This window comes from Aethalodelphis obliquidens, unplaced genomic scaffold, assembly GCF_003676395.1.
Source record: "Aethalodelphis obliquidens isolate GAN/ISIS:26980383/991018 unplaced genomic scaffold, ASM367639v1 scaffold29, whole genome shotgun sequence".
NCBI classification, from domain to species: Eukaryota; Metazoa; Chordata; class Mammalia; order Artiodactyla; family Delphinidae; genus Aethalodelphis; species Aethalodelphis obliquidens.
The window spans coordinates 5,926,583-5,946,784 of record NW_020837973.1 but is presented as its reverse complement, the minus strand read 5'-3'; the positions used below and the strand labels follow the sequence as shown (position 1 = coordinate 5,946,784).

At 43.4% G+C, this 20,202-nt stretch overlaps 1 protein-coding gene across 1 annotated transcript in view; it reads right to left on the bottom strand.

Moving 5' to 3' along the window:
* ADCY2 (adenylate cyclase 2) overlaps positions 1-20,202 on the bottom strand; it is a 434,307-nt gene that overhangs the window by 398,124 nt on the left and 15,981 nt on the right. The window contains exon 2 of the mRNA XM_027125298.1: positions 16,484-16,681. Within this exon, the coding sequence (XP_026981099.1) occupies positions 16,484-16,681 (198 nt within the window). The remainder of the gene's footprint in view (positions 1-16,483; positions 16,682-20,202) is intronic.

The window sequence follows — 20,202 nt, the reverse complement described above, 5'->3', positions numbered from 1 at the left end:
GAAGCTATAGGATGCATGCTTTATAGGAGCACCCTATAAAGGATCTACAAAAGAGATCCTGGCCCCAAGCAGTCCTTGAACAGGACAGACACCAAAAAAATCTTGGCTGAAACAGATGGCTGTCTATAATCACAGTATGTGGGACACAGCTTTGAAGGACCCCTAACCTCCATCCTGCGAGGTCTAGAGTCTCTGTGCTCTCCGCCCTGTGACACTCACAAATACCCAGACAACGGCTTAGTTAGAGGCCGCAGCAGAGTCCAACAGAAAGATGCCCTCCAAACTGTAAAGGCCTGTTTCTGCTTTCGGTTTCTAAGACAGCTCTTGGGGTTTGTGCCCACATCCTAAGAGTACGGAGCATCCATATGTCGCCTACTTAGCCTTGGTGTCTTTGCATTTCCAATAAAAATGAAGTATCTAGATGCTGAGTTTCATCTTCTTCAAAGACGTATGGAGCAAGAAGTTGACTTAGAATGCAAAGAATTAGACGTTGACCGAGTTTTTGTGATCAGCACACTGAGTGTGTCTGCAGTTAAGCCCCAGCACATACCGAAAAAGGTAGTGTTGGGAAAAGCAGCAACCACTAAAGAATATTGAGGCATCTCCCTCCCTTGTTGCATGAAACAAGTCTCTGTACAGAGTTCTAAAGGACTATAGCATTTAGCAAATGAGAAAACTAGTTTTTGAGAGGGGAAAACGTATCCTCCTAAAAGGAACTTTGATAAAGAAAAATCAGAACTTTAAAATATCTCAAATTCAGAGCTTGATAAAATATACTGCATACTGTGCTGATAATTTATAGAATGTATTCTTCCCTTTATCGTAAGGCTCTGTCAATCCCCAGCACCATTCCTTAACCTCCTGCCACTACCCATTTAATCCGTATGTGTTACAAGAATTGTCCATTCCTTTATCTTTATGGATTGCTAATGCTGCTGGTTCCTTACCTCTTTCATGTTCCCCTCTTCTCTGTTCTGTCCAGTGTTTATGTTTAAAAATAAGCTAGTACCATCTACAAAGTAGTAGGAAACACGAATCCAAAATCTATATGCACTGACCCCCAGAACTTGAGAAAGAAGTGTCCATTGGATGACTTGGGTACATGTTTTTCCTAGTATATTTAATGAAGCTGCCAGGTTTTTGTTTTATATCTCTAGAAATTCTAAAGTTTTCTGATGACTATGAATAAATTTAAGTGCCATAGCTTACAAGTATTAGCATTTTGTTGGAAAATTAGTGTTTTTCCTTAAATACACAGTTTCAAATCATAAAAAAAGAAGACATGCAGAAGGTAACTGAAGGAAGAGAGTGGCAGGATTTGAATCAATCTAGTACAATATATCATTCGATTCTTCCATGCTAATGTGTTAACTGTTATCATCATGGGTCAACAGAAAAAAAGTGTCAAAAATACAACCGTGTCATACTCAACAGCACACATATGTAAAGTTCAAAGACAAAGATGCCTTAATTTCAGTCGTTCATTCTCAAATATTTTGTCAACAGTTTGGGGATTTTTCTTTCTTTTTTTTTTTTTTTGGAATAGTTGGAAACCAAAGAAAACAATTAACATTTAATTGTGAAAACAATTACTTTATAGGATTTAAGGATTATGGCCATTAATTAATCCCCCAAGTATTTATTCCATGAAAATGTGATGATATCACCATTTAGGTATTTCTTTTAAGTGGTTATGTTCTTTGGACATTTTGATTGGATTTTCATTAATTGTTAAATACAGATCCCAGTGACCATATCTTACCACCATTCAGTATTACATTCCCTGTCATTGGTAGAGTGCTAAACAATATTTTTAAAGTTTGAAAAATAGACCATGCTTTATTAAAACTAGTAATAACACACATTTAGGTAAAAAAGGAGGGTTATTTTTTTTTCACCATGGTGAACAACAATCACACCCCAGAGGCTGAGGGACAGAAGGCAGCAGGACAGACAGCCGCCCTCAGCAGTGGCTCACAGGCTGATAACGAACGGAGTCAATTCTAAAAGCTTGGCTGGGACCCACGATCCAGAATGGCAAATGCAGGTCAAAGGCAAAGTCATATTCAGTACAACGGATGTTCTTTTTATCTTTTTAATTTTACTCTAAAATGTGAAACACTAAAACCGGAATTCTTAAAAATACAAGTCATATGACAGCCTCCCGTAAACACACCTCATACACTGAACGTTATGCCATAGTAGGCTTCAATCCTATGTTTTCATATATATGTATATGCATATTTAACGCACACACACACACACACACACACACACACACACACACACACAGAGGAAGTTACAGCTAAAGCCTCCTCTTCACATTATCTTCTCTGCTTCCCCACAAAAAACCAAGAGGGGGAAATCAGTACATTATTCTTCTCATTCATGTTTTTTATTTTTTGAATGCTTGCATCTGTAAGTATTCAAAGTATAACTATATATAAAATCAGCATCATTCTGCAACTTTTCTACTCAGCACTATGCTTCCAAGATTTCTCAGCATTGATACATGTAGATCAACGTATTCATTTGAGTCTTATTTAGTATTTTATTGAATAAAGTACTGTAATTGATTTATCCAGTTCCCAACCAATTCGTCTACATGCCTCCTTGGTCACACATGTAAGGCTGTTTCTTGAGTATCTACAAAGAAATAAAAATAATTGGGATGGGTCTTTCCTTTTATATTTCTCCATCAATTTTCTTTCATAATTAAAAAAAAGTTTTTTCTCTTCATGCCTTATTTAAGAAACCCTTCCCTACACTGATGTTATAAAGAGATTTCCCGCTACATTTCTGTGAAAACCTTAATGGTTTGCTTTCCTCGTTTAGATTTTAATCCAGCTAGAATTCGTATTTTTATATGGAATAAAGTAGAAATTTAATTCTTTCCATAAGAAAAATCTATTTTTTCTTTTGTTCATTTATTTCATGTATTCCTTTTTTCACTTACTGAATAGTCCTTCCCACCCCTACTAGTTTTAATTCCATCTCTGCCATAAAAGACAGGTCTCTTTCTGAGTTCTCCCTTCCTTTCCCTTGGTGTATTTACCTGTATCTGGGCCAATATGATAAAGTTAATTTTTTATTTTATTTTAATAACTCCCTATTTATTTCCCTTCTTTAAGAACTTTGGTTCATCTGTCTACCAAAAAAAGGTATTTCTTTGCTTCACAATTTTTAGCCTAATGCATCTGTGTTACACATCTTAGAATATTTGGTTCTTTAGTTACATCCCCCAGCAGGAGGTAATAAAAGTATTTTTTTCATATTAAGAGCATTAAAAAGAATACAGATTGGTGACTTACACATTTTGTGTGTGTACCATGTTCAATGAAAAAAAATTCTTTTAAAAAACAGGCTGAGAAGAGATTGAATTTCACACGACTCAGCAACTGATTTCCCAATCTTTAAAAAAATTGAATAGGTAAGAAATCTTTGCTCAAGGAATCATTTCCTTTTTAGACGTGATAAAAATGGAAATCTTGCCATTCTCTTAGAACATCTCGGTATCTTTGTTCTCCTTAAAGATCCCTCCTTTCTTTCAGCCACTATAAAGCCATCAGGGGGACACAGCCAAGAGTAGGTGAGTCAGCTCACCTGAATGGAAAGAAGAAAGACATAGTGGGTTCCAGCCTTCCACCTGCTGCATGTTTTTGGAGAGTCACAAAGCCTCTTTTTGTATCTCAGGGTTTTTTTTTGGGGGGGGGGGTCATGTTTAAAATGGGAATCCTACCTCCCATTTGAGGATATTGTATCAATAATTTGGAATGGAGCATGAAAATTCTTTGTGCACTACAAAACCTCATTCACTAATTATACACCTGTACTGAGGTATAATTCAGTTGTAAGAGTCAGTTCTACATGCTAAGTACAAGTGCTTTGCCAGATACATATTTTTTAATTATTGTTCCCAGTCCGTGGCTTACATTTTCACTTTCATAAAAGTGCTTTTGAGTAGGAAGAGTTTTTACATTTTGATTAAATCCTATGGAGCAGGGCTTTTTCTTTAATAGTTGACAATTTGTGGCATACTCTATTTAAGAAACAGCTTTCTAAGCCAAGGGTACCAAGAACTTTTCTCATGGTTCTCATGTTTTCTTCTGGAAGTTTCATAGTTTGAGGACTAACTTTTAAATCTATGATCCATTTTGAGTTCATTTTTGTATATATATTATATATATATATATATACACATATATATGAATGGAAGTTTATTTTTTGCACAAGACTAAATTTTTCAGCAGCTATTGTTGAAAAGCTTATACTTTCCCCCATTCAACTGGCTTGGAACATAGTCAAAACTAAATTGACCATATATATGTGGGACTATTTCTGGACAATCTACTGTATTCCATTGGCCTAAATGTCTACTTTTACACCAATACTATACTAAGTTGATTACGGAGTTTTATAATAAATCCTGAAATCCAGTAGAGTAAAATCTCTATGTTCTGGTTTTTCAAATCTGTTTTAGCTCTTCTAGGTATTTTGCATGTCCATACATACCTTAGAATCTGCTTTCTACTCTCTGTAAACAGCTTGTTGAGAGTGCATTGCCTGTACAGAACGAACTGGGGGAGAACTGACAGCTTAACAACATTGAGTCTTTGGATCCATGAACAGAGTCTCTCTCTCCAGTTACTCATTTCATTAATTTCTGTCAACAATGTCTTATAGTTTTCTGTGTAGAAGAATTATACATGTTTATTCAAATATACTCCTAAGTATTTTACATTTTGATGCTATATTAAGTGATTTTTTTTCAATTTATGGTTGGAAGATTCTAATATATAGGAATACAGTTTATTTTATCTCAACCTTGTAAACTGCAACCTCACTAAACCCACTTACTAGTCCTAGCAGCATTTTTTAGGTTCCATAGGATTTTTAATACAATGGACAGTGCACACACAGACAGATAAAGCCAGCCTAACTTCTTATGTTCTAGTCTCTATGTCTTTTGATTCTTCTCCTTACCTTATCCAGATCACAGGTAACATCATTCAGTCCTTCCCAATTAAGTATGATGCTACACTGGTTTCTTTTTTTTTTCATAAATTTATTTATTTATTTTTGGCTGCATTGCTGCACGTGTGCTTTCTCTAGCTGCAGTGAGCAGGGGCTACTCTTCGTTGTGGTGTAGGGGCTTCTCATCGCGGTGGCTTCTCTTGTTGCGGAGCATGGGGTCTAGGCACGCGGGCTTCAGTAGTTGTGGCTCGTGGGCTCTAGAGTGCAGGCTCAGTAGTTGTGGCGCACGGGCTTAGTTGCTCCATGGCATGTGGGATCTTCCCGGACTGGGGCTTGAACCCGTGACCCCTGCATTGGCAGGCGGATTCTTAACCACTGCACCACCAGGGAAGTCCCAATGCTATACTTTTTATTCAATTGCCCTTTATTGGTTTGAGGAAGTTCCTTTCTATTCCCAGATTGCTGAGAGATGCTATCATGAGTAGATGTTGAATTTTGTCAAACGTCTCACCTTTATCTACCAAAACGATGGCAGGCACTGCAATTACTAAAATGATCTGTTAATGTGGTAAATCACATGAATTGATTTTTGAATGTTAAACCAACTTTGCATTCTCGATATAAATTCCATTGTTTTGCTGGATTAAATTTACTAAAATTTTTTAAAGAATTTTTGCATCTATGTTCGAGAGAGATTGACCTGTAGTTTTCTTTCCTTGTAACGTATTTGGCTTTGGTATCAGAGCAATCCTGGCCTCATGACATAAATTGGGAAGTATGTTCCGTCTTCTATTTTGCAAAACTTGAATAGTACTGGGATTATTTCCTCCTTAAATTTTGGTAGAACTCACCAGAGAAGGCATTTGGGCCTGGAATTTTCTTTGTAGGAAGATATTTAACAACGTATTCAGATTATTTCATACATATAGGGCAATTCAAGTTATCTATTTCTTCTTGAATGATCTTTGCTAGTTTGCTTTCCAAGGAATTTATCCATTTCATCTAGATTGTGGAATTTATTGGCATAAAGCTGTTCATAATATTTCCTTATCCTTTTAAAGTCTGTAGGATCTATAGGGACAACCCCTCTCACATTTCTAATACTGGTAATTTTGTCTTCTATCTTTATTTCTGGCTAGAGATTTACCAATTTTATGGATCTTCTCAAAGGACCAGTTTTGGGTTCACTGATTATCTTTATTGTTTTTCTGTTTACAATTTCATTGTTTTTTGCTCCTTTTTATTTCCTTTCTTCTAATTTGTACTCCTTTTTCTAGTTTCTTAAGTTGGAAGCTTATGTTGTTGATTTGAGCCCTTTCCTCTTTTGTACTATATACCTTTGAGGCTACAAATTTCTAAGTGCCATTTTAGGTGCACCCTGCAAACTGTGATCCATCATGTTTTCATTTCATTCAGTTCAACATACTTTCCAATTCCCCTTGTAATTTCTTCTTGGCCTTCAGAGTTATTTAGAAATGGGTTGTTTAGTTTCCAGATATTGATTGATATTCCAAACTTCTTTACGTTATTGATTTCAAGTTTAAGTCCGTTATGGCCAGAGAGAGCACTTTGTATGAAGTAATCTTTTTAAACTAAGCGAGACTTTTAGGATCAAGAATATGGTCCCTACCCTCCTGCACTGTTGGTGGAAATGTAAATTGATACAGCCACTATGGAAAACAGTATGAAGGTTCCTTAAAAAACTAAAAATAGAACTACCATATGACCCAGCAATCTCCTTGAGAAAACCATAATTCAAAAAGAGTCATGTACCACAATGTTCATTGCAGTTCTATTTACAATAGCCAGGACATGGACCCAACCTAAATGTCCATCAACAGATGAATGGATAAAGAAGATGTGGCACATATATACAATGGAATATTACTCAGCCATAAAAAGGAACGAAAGTGAGTTATTTGTAATGAAGTGGATGGACCTAGAGTCTGTCATGCAGAGTGAAGTAAGTCAGAAAGAGAAAAACAAATACCGTATGCTAACACATATATATGGAATCTAAAAAAAAAAAAAGAAAATGGTTCTGAAGAACCTAGGGGCAGGACAGGAATAAAGACGCAGACGTAGAGAATGGACTTGAGGACACGAGGAGGGGGAAGGGGAAGCTGGGACGAAGTGAGAGAGTAGCACTGATATATACACTACCAAATGTAAAATGGATGGCTAGTGGGAAGCTGCTGCATAGCAAAGGGAGATCAGCTCGATGCTTTGTGCCCACGTAGAGGGGTGGGATAGGGTAGGTGGGAAGGGAGAGGGATATATATATATATGCATTTGTCTGATTCACTTTGTTGTACAACAGAAACTAACACAACTTTGTAAAGCAATTATACTCCAAAACAGATATTAAAAAAAAAAAAACAATGAAAGAATATGGTCTCTCTTGGTAAATGTTCCACGTGTATTTAAAAGAACACATATTCTGCACTGTTGGCTGGAGAGTTCTATAAACATCAATTAGATCAATTTGTTTGGTAACACTTTGTGAATCTCCTATATCCTTATTGATTTTCTTTCTTATTGTCCCACCTGCTTTTGAGATAGGGTGTTTCAATCTCTGAGTTAGATATGGGTTTTTGCATCATCTATTTTGCATCTCTCTTATTAGGCATATAACGATTTGGAACTGTTAGGTCTTCTTGATGAATTGATTCCCTTTGCATTAGGAACTCTTTTTCACTGGTGCTTGCTCTCCAGACCTTGTGCCAGGAATTAATCCATTCTGCTCTTTCCCAGAGGTCCTTCCTCGGGCCTGTGGTAGGTTTCTCCCCTGTGTGTGTGAATCGGTGCTCAGGCAGAAACTCAAGGTACTTTCTACAAACCTCCGGAGCTCCCTCTCTCTCTCTAGTTCTCTCCTCTCTCTTCCTAGGTTTTCTGTCTCGAGAATTTCAGCATCTTTGCCTTTCCAAACTCTAGTTTCTGGGTTTTCAACTCTGTCAAATTGCTGGGCGAAGATGATGTTAGTGGCTGCTGAGAAAAGGAAATCTGAAATACCAAATACTGGGGAAGCTAAGTGAGGCGTTGCTTAGCAACTCTTAATAGGAAATAATTTAAACTCGGGATGTATTTTTTTCCCGAGAACTTGCTGCTCCAGCCTGGAGTCTAGAATTCACTCCCCTTCACGTCAGCAGCTCCCCTGCACTCACACACACAGTCCAAACAGGACAATCACAGGTTATATTATTCACCAGTTCCCGTAAGTATGTTTCTTTGGATATAACAACAGCATCCAAGATTCAAGGCCAAAGTAGCTGGAATTCTATGACAAGCAGCGTTTTATAAAATCATTTGGCAAATACAAGGGACATGATGCAGGAAGCCCTAAGATAATCACCATCAAAAATGTCTCCATTTAAACAGAGTCAGTAACAGATGTTTTGGAAGCCTACAGAACATTTTTCCTCCCTTGTAAAGTTCCAGCTCTTTCAGGAAAACACTACAAACTCCAGACTACGGTCATGATTCCTTCTTCTGACCACACACTGACTTCCCCAGAGGCCCTGACTGCTGCACACACAGGACCAGCTTCCTTATGATGGTGGCCACCCCCTAGGACACGAGTGCCTTACTGGAAGAGCCAGTATCCCAGAAAATGGTCCTTTGAGCCTGAGGGGTTTTTCCTACAGGGAAGAAAGGAACTGATTACTGGTGCACACACAGATGCTAAGACAGACCCAGATGAGAAAACCAGCAGAAAGAAGTGTAATTACAGGGAATCTGTTAATAAGGGAGTTATGTTCATTTCAGTATGAAAGCAGTCATTCACTTCCAAACAATTATGCTGACTAATATGGACACACAGACATTTTTTCCTTGGGCCGAAATGTCCCGTTTCTCTTACTGACTCGTCTGATGAATGAAAATACCTCCAACTGGGAATATCACTAGCAATTCAGAACAGTGATGCGATCAATTTTTTGGCATCTCTGAAGCAACAGCTCCCACCCCATGAAGTTTTTCCAAATAACATGTAACAGAACAATACAGAATTCTCCAGGGTGCCCCCTTCCTCGTCACATAATAATCTGTCATTTGCTGAGGCACCACAGGAAACACCCCACAGTCACCAATGCTGAGGCGCAGAGGAAGATGGTGTGTGATGATCACGCACAGTGCCAGAATGTCATGTTCAAATTCCGGCTCTCTTCCTAATTGTGTGACTTTGGGAAAGTTGCTTAACCTCTCTGGGTTTCAGTTTTCTCATCTTCAAATTGCACGTAATAATAGTAGTGACGTCGCAGGGTTGTACAGATCAGGAAGGCATGTATGTAAAGTAATTGAACGGTGCCCGGAGCAGGGAAGAACCAGGACCGCAGAAGTGTCTTCTCTCCTTACAGGATAAGGGAACGAGCAGACAGATATGTCATGCGTGCACTCGTTCAATTAGTTCCTCAAGTATTTGCGTTGTGATCCCCATGTATGTGACACTGTGCTGCACACTGGGAACAGAGCAGCAAACAAAAATGCCTCCGAGGGCTTCCCTGATGGCACAGTGGTTGAGGGTCCGCCTGCCGATGCAGGGGACACGGGTTCGTGCCCCAGTCCGGGAAGATCCCACATGCCGTGGAGAGGCTGGGCCCGTGAGCCATGGCCACGGCCACCCAGCCTTTAAAATGTATGTTGATGTGGGCATGGGGTGGAGGGAGGACCGCAAAAGCTCAGAGGTGAGAACGGCAGCATCCCTTCCATTGCCAGATAACAGTTTAATGAAGATGCCAATGTTAAGTACCAGGGCTCATGCTCCTCTAAAGAAAAGCACGGGAGGAGAGAAAAGAAGAGGAAACACGGAGATTGTTCCAGAAACAACAGCAGACTTGTCTCTTCAAGCAAGGTCAGGGCTGGGAAGCCCCAGTGAGGGTGGTGATAAATCCCCAGTCCACTGCACAGCCTGTGTGGTTTTCATAACACTCCAGCTGGGAAGGAACAGTAGAGAGAATACAGCAATGCCACCTCCATGCTCAACAGCCAGAAATATGTGGGGATCTCAAAATAACTTCACTTGGGGCTGTGTCCAGCTGTGCTGCACTTCCTTAAAATTCACATTTCATCAGTACATTCCTTGCCATTATTAAAAAAAGGGGGGGTTAAAAAACCCCTACACCTTTGTTGTTAAATGAAATAATTTTTATATTACTTTTAACTTTTCTCAGATACGTTCTTCTTCATATTAAGTCCAAAATGTCCCCTAAGAAATCAACCTTGGCACACAAAAGCACACAGAGATGGCTTTCTTGGATACTTAGGAACAGGCTGGATTTCTCCTCTCATTCATAGGCTACTAGGTTCTTCCAGGGGTAAATACATTCTTTAACAGCTCTCCAAGCGACTGCACTTGAAAACTGACTCTGTGCCATTTCAAAACCTATGAGAGGCCTTGCTTTTCTTTCATTCTCACCCATTTTCAATTTAAAAAAAAGATGTTTGAACACTGACGTCCTATTTTTGTGGGAAAACACACACAGGTACATGGTGAATGTCTGGCATCCTTTCAGGTAATAGGGCACAGAAAGTCTCTTCTTCCTGGAGCAAAATGTTAGCCTTTCACATTGGTAATTTAACAGATCTATACAGTAACTGCAGCCTGGTCTCCCTGCCAAGGCGGAAATGGGGTTGTCAGAAATGGAAGTTTTTATTTAACGCTAGTCAGTGGTCTCTTAATACAAGGGAAGCAGAACTCTGGAATCAAATGCAAACACGACTCACTCTCTGGTCCTCACTTGGCCAACCCAGTGGCTACAGGCTAACATTAGCCATCGTAGGCGACTGCCTTCCTGGCCTGCCACCTTCTCAACGTCTTCTCATCTCAGAGGGAAGGACCTAAGTCAGGGGTTTTCAGCTGAGACGGAATGGATTTGTCTTGATAGAAAGTCATAAATTAAAACATCACCTAAATGTTTAGGCTGCGCTAAGTGAACCAAAGACATTACAGAAATGTATCAGGCAAGAAAAGTGTCATCGTGTCACTCAGGTAGAAACCCCAAAGAAGCACCTTCATTATTCGGACTGGCAGAGTAAACCAACCTAATGTGCAAACGTTCGTTTATGATGCTCTGCTTGTTCACAAGGCAACGGGATCAATCACCAGGTTATTTTCTCTTTCTGTTCTGTTGATTTCAGCAGGCTATTCACACACAAGAATGTTTCTAATTCCCAGACACTGGTTTGAAAATGGGTCAAAAACCTCCACAGCATACATTTAATCCCCAAATGGATTTGTGGTTTAAGTGAAGGTCGACATCAAGAGCAGCTGTCAGATATCTAAGAGGGGGAAGGAAATATCAGAATCACAGAGGCCCTGAGATGGGACTGGCTTCCTGCAACAGGACAGCATCCTCTTAGGCAACACTGTCTTCCCATGAAATAACATCTGTCATGAGGTGAATAGTGTCCCCCGCCCCCACAAAGATGTGTTCAAATCCTAACTCCCAGTACCTGTGATGTGACCTTATTTAAAACCAGGGCCTTTGCAAACATGGTCAAGTTAAGAAGAAATCATTGGGGTTCCCTAAGTCCAGTCTGATGGGTGTCCTTATAAGAAGCGAAGAGACACAGGGAGAAAAGTGCCACGTGATGACGGACGTTGCAGAGGTGTGTCTACAATCCACGGAACACAAGGTTACCGGCAGCCACATGAGGCTGGAAGATGCAGGGAAGGGTCCTGCCCTGGAGCCTTCAGGGGGAGCGTGGCCCTGCCCACATCTTGATTTCAGATGTCGGGCTCCAGAGCTGGGAGACACTATTTGTCAACCTCCATTAAGCCTCTTTCAACAGGACTTACCTATCAGGAAGGCCCTGCGTTCCAGAGGCCCTCAGACAGGAAGCACTGTCATGTCATGCGGTGGCCCGGGCACGTGCAGAAGAGGGGACTATGGGCCCCAGACACAGTGCCGCTGGTGTCTTAAAAGAATAAAAATTATCCCATTTCCTTTACCTAACAGAACAGAGGAAACAGACACCTTGAATCCTCCTCTGCTGAGTTCAAAATCGTTCAAGTATTTTCAAACATTCAGAAAAAGAAGATAAGGTGCATCAACAGCCCCTCTACCATCGATCAATGGGGAGCTCGTCACAGCACATGGCGGGCCTTTCAGCAAGTCAGCCGGAGCCAGAAGCAGGCAGAGAATTTCCCTGCAAAATGCAGACGCTGCCACTGTAACAGCTGGAGACCCAGACTCTGCAATTTATCACCCGGCTTCCCTCTGAATGTTTGGAACCATCAACAAAATATCATTTTTAAATACTTTTTGTCCAGGAGGCAGCTGTGTGGAACAAATGTCAGCTGGGTTGGGATGCTGGCAGCACAGGGTAGGAGGGGACTCCAAGCTGGGGGCGTCTTGAGCTGAATTAAGATGAGAGGCCTCCACACGCAGTCAGGGCTGTGAGGGCAAAGGCACCGAAGTTTCGTCTTCCGTGTTTTCCTTATTTCCCCAGTGACCCCTTCCTAACCACATGGGTGACCAATCTCAAAGCTGCCACCCTTTCACCTGAGGGTACTTTCTCCAGGATACACGCTGTGAAATCACTCATCTTTGCCTGATCAAAACGGAACCATCACTCTTAAGTCGTGCCCTGGCAACTCTACAGTTCCACTTACTGAGGCTCTGAGAACTGGGTCTAAATTTAACAGACAACATTGAGGGGCAGCATCTTAAAATACAGAGTTTCTCAGACTCAGCACTCCAGACATCTGAGGATGGATAATTCTTGGTGACGCTGCTGACCTGTGCATTGTAGGGTGTCTGTAGCACGTTGAGCAGCATCTATGGCTTCTACTCACTAGATGACCCCCAACCAGGCTGTGACAATCAAAGACGTTTCCAGACAGGGACGAACGTCCCCTGGGGGTGAAATCGCTCCCTCTTGAGAACCACGGTATCACGGATCAGAGTGGCCTCTGGAATCAGACCCCCGAGTTCAAATCTCCTGTCCTGCTCACCTGCAGCCCGGCCGGGAGCAAGGTACCCGTGGTGTGGAAGCCTGGGCCCTTGGGGAGCCTGGGTACGATGGCGCCCACCCCACGGAGCTACGCGAGTATTGGATGGGTTTGTGTAAGGGAAGCACCCAGAACAGGGGTGGCACCGTCCAGACGACGCCCGCACCGGCTGTTTCTATTCTGGGTTCTGCACTGGAGCTGTTGACGGCCGAGATCTACACTCGACCCACCTGTGCAGGGGAGAACCAGCCTCACCCAGAGACAGCTCTGCCTTTGCCCTGGGCTCCTGGGAGGGGAGCTCCAGGCCCCAGGAATGCTCCACCTGATAGGACTCTGTTTGCCTGGGGGCTTTGGCCAGCAGACTGTCCAAATGCGATTCACGAAGGATGCTCAGGGCCACGCAGTGTCAGCTCTGTCTACAGAGAGGCTGAGACCGACAGTCAGCCACGCAGGCAGCACGTGAGGAGTCCCCGTCAAAACCCCGGACACACAAGGCTCTGCTAACCCTCGCAGGCAGGCGGTATTCCCCATGCACAGCGCTACGTGTTTTAGCCAGGAGGGCAGGGCTGTCCTGTGACTCCCCATGGAGGGAACCATGGAGGCTTTAGAACGGGCAGTTCTCCTGAATACGTCCCCTGGCTGATGCTAATCTGCCTTCTTTCTTTGTAAGAGACCATAACCAGGAGTATTACAGCTTTCAGTGAGTTCTGTGAGTCCTTCTAGCAAGCGATTAAGTCTCAGGGTGGCCTTGGGACCCCTGAACTTGCCCTTGGCGTCAGCGGTGAGGGGCCCTGTGTGGACTGTCCCCGTCAGTGCAGCAGGTGGTCTCCTGCATCCCCTCATAATAATACTGTTCACGGAAACACCTTCTAGTGGGAACCATTCCTTGAGCTGACTTCCTCAAGCGCACTGAGCCTATTCTAACACTTCTGGAAGGTCAGCGTTCAGTGAGGGGCCTGCATCTGTGGTGCTGATACCAAAAGACGCCAGAGAGTAAACCTGGGGTCAATCTGGCAGAATAACTACATTTCAAGTCCCCTGCTGAAGGGGCAGGGGTAGCCGGGAGTTCTGGGCAGGATTTCAAGTTCCAGTGGAGGCACAGGGCCCAAAGCGCCCCTCTTCCGGCAAGAGGTGTGAGCAGCCCTCCAGCATGAGGCGTGCACCGTGGCCAAGCCCCCGGCTTAGAAACAGTGGCCAGAAATAGCCGCAAGCGCCAAGCCCGGCTGTGGCCTTTTCTGGGCTCCAGGCACACACAGCTGTGCTCCTACAAGCCTGCCCAGGCCACCTGCCACATCAACGGGGCTGAGGCTCCACGCAGGAGCTCTCTCTGCCCAGGGCCTCGGCGGCATGAGGGTTAGGGTGGGATCACGGATGGGGGGGTGAAGACCCCCAGCTCAACTTAAAGTCGGAAACAACAACGTCAAAGCTGATGCCAAGAAACTGAGCCAACCAACTCAATACCTGGGGAATCAATCGGAAAAAATGGAAGTAAAATGACTGTGAGATAGGTATGTTTAAGATGCTTAGAGAGATCGCGTCCAAGCGGGCAGACAGCAGCAATAAAACCAAAGTGTATGTTATAAAACCAACAGATAAGTGAAAACGGAACAAGTGGATACACACGCACACACAAATCCAACAACAACAAATCTGAAAGTGAAAAACTACAGTCATCCACTAAGGAGAGCACTGCACAAGCAGCTCTGCGTGCTCCTACTGGTGGCAGAGAATGCTCAGAGGTGCGAAGACACAACAGCCAATGATGGTCAAATCCACCCCCGGACCCCGGAAGGAGCTTATATTCTTGCAGGGGAGACAGTTGATTAACAAAGAGAGGGGTATGTCATGAGCTCTGAGGTGCTGTAGGTCATCATGAGTGCTACAGAAAAACAAGAAAGATGGGGGGTGGCCCGGTGGGGTGTCAGCTGGACATGTGGGGAGGCTGCTCTGGGAAGGGGCCCGATGAGGTTAATGAAAGTAACAGTAGAGCTTTCACTGAACATGACAAACCGATTCCGTAATTCACATGGAAAAGTAAGCTCAGAGAATTCTGAACAAAAGGAAACTGCCGTTCCAGATAGTAAGGCTTCTTCTAAAACTATTTTGTTAAAACAAGGTGGCACTGGTGCTAGGAGAGGCCACTGGGTCCACGCCACAGAAAGCAAATGACGCTCTTAACCGGTTTTCTGTTTCTGTCCACGTGCACTGGTGTGAAGGCGGAGGGACCTCGGGCCACGCGTGCCGTCAATGGCAGCTGGGTGAGGGCGTGTGAAGGACAGAGCGGGGAGCAGAGGCGGGGAAGGAGCTGGCCGGAGCGTGGAGACAGGGGTGGGGGGGGTGCCCAGCCCTGCAAGAGGCTTGAACGGGGGCATGAGGAGACAGCCAGGGGAGCTTCCCTGAGCACTGGGGCCTCTTCGGGGAGCTGCAGGAGAGGAAAGGCACTGTTTCCACCTGTGCTCACCATTACAGCATCCTTTAGAGCTAGAGGGACCAACCTGAGTTCACTTCGTCCAGCCTCTTCCTTTGCAGAAGAAACCGAGGCCCAAAGAGGATGATGGTTTGGCTGAGGTCACGGGACAGAATTCTCTGGAAACCTCATCCTTGGGCTCACCCAGCGCTCTCTCAGCTCAGGCACGTCAACCCTTTTGTGCGTTCCCATCTTGAATCTCTCTTCTCCGTTGGCCTCCACAGCAATTCACCCTCCCTGGGCCTCATGTCCTAATGACCTCTCCTCTATCCATCTGTGGTTCCTGTTCCTCTCCTACCCCAGGCTCTTGAGTCGCCACCAACTCAGGGACAGCCCTTGGTGCTCAGTTTCATCTCTCCCTGGAGGGTGACAGAACCCCTTGACTTCCACCACAAACTTGAAGCTAGTAACTAGCACACCGCCATCTGCGGCCCACATCTGTGCCCTGGACGACCCAGCACTTGATCAAGCAGTCAGCAGGCTACAGCCTTGTGGCAGCAGTACACGGGGAAAAGCCCATTAGACTACATTCTCCTAAAGATCTAACATCCTCCAGACATAGCCATTTTCTAAGTCAAGAGCCTCCCCAGTATCAACATGAAGAACTATGGGTCTCCCTATTGCTATGACATTATCACGTTGATACAAAGTCAATATCACAGCCATCTGTCCGTAAGAAGGGAGATCCAGTCACTGAGAAAGAGTTCAAGGGCAATGACCAGTCTTTGAAGACTTAGAGGCACAAAGTGAGGCTCCAGTCCCAGAGGGATTCCAGAATGGGAAACTCAGGGGTTAGAGGAGAATGGAGCTACCAAGACCAAGTGGTGAGAGGTGTAAACGCAGACTTAGCCATCAGAAGAAACACGTGACCAGGTGAGCCCAGGCAGCACCCCAATGGCCAGCAGGTCTGAGGAGTTCAAACGGGTGCTGAGTGACTTCATTATGGGGACATGCCTGAGACAGCTGTTTCAGAAGACTTCCTTCTCAGCTATTGGTCTCCTGTTTACAGTTTAGGGCCAAGTTGACAGAACTTGGTATGTTACAGATCAAAGCACAGAAAAACAAACACAAAGAGCATTTCAACACCTTACCTGGTCCCAGGGAGAGACGGTGCCTCCAAAACACATGAACAAGTAGCCCATGGCCACGAGACAAATCCATATCACCAAAGAGAAAAGGCGGAGCAGCTTCTTAAACACGGACTCGATGCACACGAGGATGAAGATAGCAAAGAAAATCGCCAGGGCAGTTGGAACTGTTATTAAAAATGCCACGTGGTCTTCAACTTCCTAAGGAGAGAAAAAAAAATATTGCAAAGGTACAATTTAGAAAATCCGTGGTACCCATGACTGGTTATCAAGATGTTATCAATGTTAATCAGTGTCGAAATATATCAGGGTTTAAAAGTGATTTCAGAAGTAAAACAGTTGGAACTTTTGAAAATTTAAGCTTCTTATTAAATAACCATATTTTTTCTATATAAATAACCCAGTATCGGATATTTAAATAATGCAAAACAGCCATGCCATCAAATTCAAATTTTCCCTGGTAAATGGAGAAATGGATTTCATTCAAAAGTGAATGCAAGAACACAGAAGGTACGGATAAAATAAGACAACCAACTTCACTGCCTGCACCAGAGGATCAGAAATACCCCAACTGTAGGAAATTAAGGCCTCCAAATGGATTTGAAATGTTTTATTTAAATAAAACCTAAAAACTATCTCAGGCTCTCAAGGGAGAAGTTTTTCTTTTATGTTAATTATGCAATTAATGTTTTAACGGGAACATACGTTAATAGAAAAGGGTCTAGAAGATGAGAGAGCGGGAAATACTTAGAAGAAGGTGTCAGTTTGCTAGTTTCCTTCACCACCTCTCTTGGGCTCCAGTAGCAAAAAGAAAATGGACATTTATTATTGGCCTCTTACTAATGCATTTTTTAAAAATCCACATTTGCACACTAATACTTATTTTCTAGTTATGTCTTTCTAGTCACACACCCCCTAAAAGGCACACCATTACAATTCTATACAATTTCACACAATGTAATACACATCATACTTCCTTTGATTATCCAAGCCTGGATTTAGGCTTTAGCTTCTCCAAACATGATGCTGGAACCTTGCTCTGAACAGCACACACTATGGGATGGAACACCGTTTAAGATATTTAATCTTCACCCAATATATTTAGTTGGTGAAATACTCAAAGGAGTTTCGATCAACCACCCATATGGCCGCGGCCCTAAGAACTTCCACTGAGGTTTTAGCATATTAAAAGTTACAGTACAATCTGGCAAGTACGGGGTGGGTCTTTCAAATACCAGAGCCTGGGGAAGCCTTCACCTTTTCTGGTTGGTACAGGGTTCACTCCGTGCCCCGAGCATCTCTAACTTCACCCTGGAGATGCCCCCCCATGCCCCCTTCAGATATCAGGCCATAACCACAGGGAGAGCGGGAAGCAAAGCAGAGCAGCCAAACCACCATATGGGGCCCAGGCTGACACCCAGCAGAAAGAAAAGGGACCCAGGCCCACCCTCAGTGCCTTCATTTCCCCTTCCTCTCTCTCCCAATTATTTGCGTCAAGTGATACCCGGAAAAAAAGGCCATCACAGCAAATACTCATGTCTATAATTTTGTGCTAAACACTCAGGTACATTAAGCCCTTTAACACAACAGCCCTATGGGGGTGGTGGGCGCTGGTGCCTGCACTGCTCTACAGCTGAGGAAACGCACAGCCCTGAACGGAAAGAAGGTGCCAGGGTTGTGGAGCTGATGGGGAGAGAGCCAGAGCTCCAGCCCAGGGAGCTGGGGGCGGTCTTTTCCTGCAGACCCCTGCAGCAGAGCTCCGCACCCTGCTTGTGCAGAGATGATCCACTAGACCAGGTGCGGCCAGTCCTTGAGGGGCCAAAGGAATCTGTTTCCACAACAGCCAGGAAACAGAAGGATCCAAAGGGATGTTCTTATAATCTCCCGCCATTGCTATTTTTGGCCACAATTAAGTGCCTAATTGTACTCTTACCCTCACACACATGTTCCAATCGTTGCAAAAAGGTGTCAGGTAACCACCAGTGCTCCCCAGCACGTAGGCACCATGGGCCGAGGTACACAGGGACCCGACAGCCTGTCTTCTGAAGACATCAAATTTGAGACCACAATTGCTACACACATGGAGCCATGAAAACCGATTTTATTTTAAACCTTCCCAAATGAAGTTAACTGAGCTGTGGACAGAAAGCTAACCAGTAAACAACCAGGACAGCTGTTTTCCTGGTGTGGCTTTTCACTTACTTCATTAACCCAGTAAGGGAGAAACAATCAGTGACTTTATTGGCTCTGATTTCTCCAGAAAGACTGAAAATGGTATGAAAATATGCGTGACTGTCTAGTGAAAATTAGTAGCTAAAGGAACAGAAAGTCTGTGATTGTGAGTCCTTCCAGGAAGAGGGGGACAAAGTACTCTACCTGTAGGAGCTTTTCCTGTGCTTCTCTTTTTAAAAGATCCAACGGTAATCAGTTGAAGACCCAATGCCTTACTGAGCTGGGTACATTATGTAATAAGACTTGATACAGGGGTTTTGGTTTTAAATATTGGAGTCTCTATGGCATATTTTTTCTTTTTTTTTTTTAACTATCAGCGTCTTGATCACTGAGAAGTGACTAGTGTGGGCCTCAGGTGACCTCTTCACTGGGTACAGAGGACACAGAGCCTGGGTCCCCTAATATTTTTACGGGCCCACAGAAATGTTTTAATTTCGTTCAAAATCAGAACAATAACAACCAAAAAACCCAAGATTCTAAGCTCAAAGATTACATACATCTCCATGCTAACACAGCATAAACTACGACTGTGAATATACTTTTAGGGAGGAGGGGGCGGACAAAGGCCCTAAGTCTCTCCATTGTAATCTGATCTGAGGGGCTGGCACCCCTGCTCACCAGATGCACGGCATTCCCTGGTCCATCCCACACACCAGAGAAGGAATCTCAGCTTCAAGCAGTGTCCCCAGCCTCGGTTGCGGGGACCAGATTCCCAGATGGCCCACAGCTTAAGACGGTCAGCCACTGCTCATGAGGCCAGTGGCCCTGACCATTGCAGAACCTGAGCCCACTGAAGAATCTGGGCTCTTCCAGAAAGAGAACAGCCACCAATTTACTCTGCATTTGCCTTTTGAAGTCTAACTCCAAACACCTTAATATGGACTTCTCCACTAAACAGAATCTTTTATAAGGTTGTCAAGGAAAGAAAACAGAACAGTATTCATTAAGAATGTATAAGCTTATAAACCACATTCTTTCCTAACCCCGCATCTGAATCATGCGTTTTTCTTAAGGCTAATGAATAAATGAAACAGTGGAACGCCCTCAGACCTTGAAGTACACGGGCCTCCCCCGTCCTTTATTCTGGCCCCAGTGGACAGGAAGATGAATGAAGCCACTACAGCTCCCCCATGGCTGCTTCCTTAGGAGCTAGTTGAGTTTTCAAAATTCAGAGTATAAAACAAATAGAGTAGCTCAAAATAAAGTGAACAAAAACAGTGAAAACATTGTCAATCTAAATTAAATACGTTTATATCTCCTCACCCCTCCTCCCTTCGCGGAAAAAAAAATTTACCATGTTATGTAAACTAAATGAAATGTACTAAAATGTCTTTATTAGTACTAAAATGTGTGAAAATGCCTTTAAGACATATCTTTAAAAAGACTTTTTAAATTTACCATACAATGCAAACTAAATAAAATGGGCTAAAATGCCTTTAAAAGAGACCTTGAGCATGGTATTACCTACTATCATGATAATGGGCTCCTAT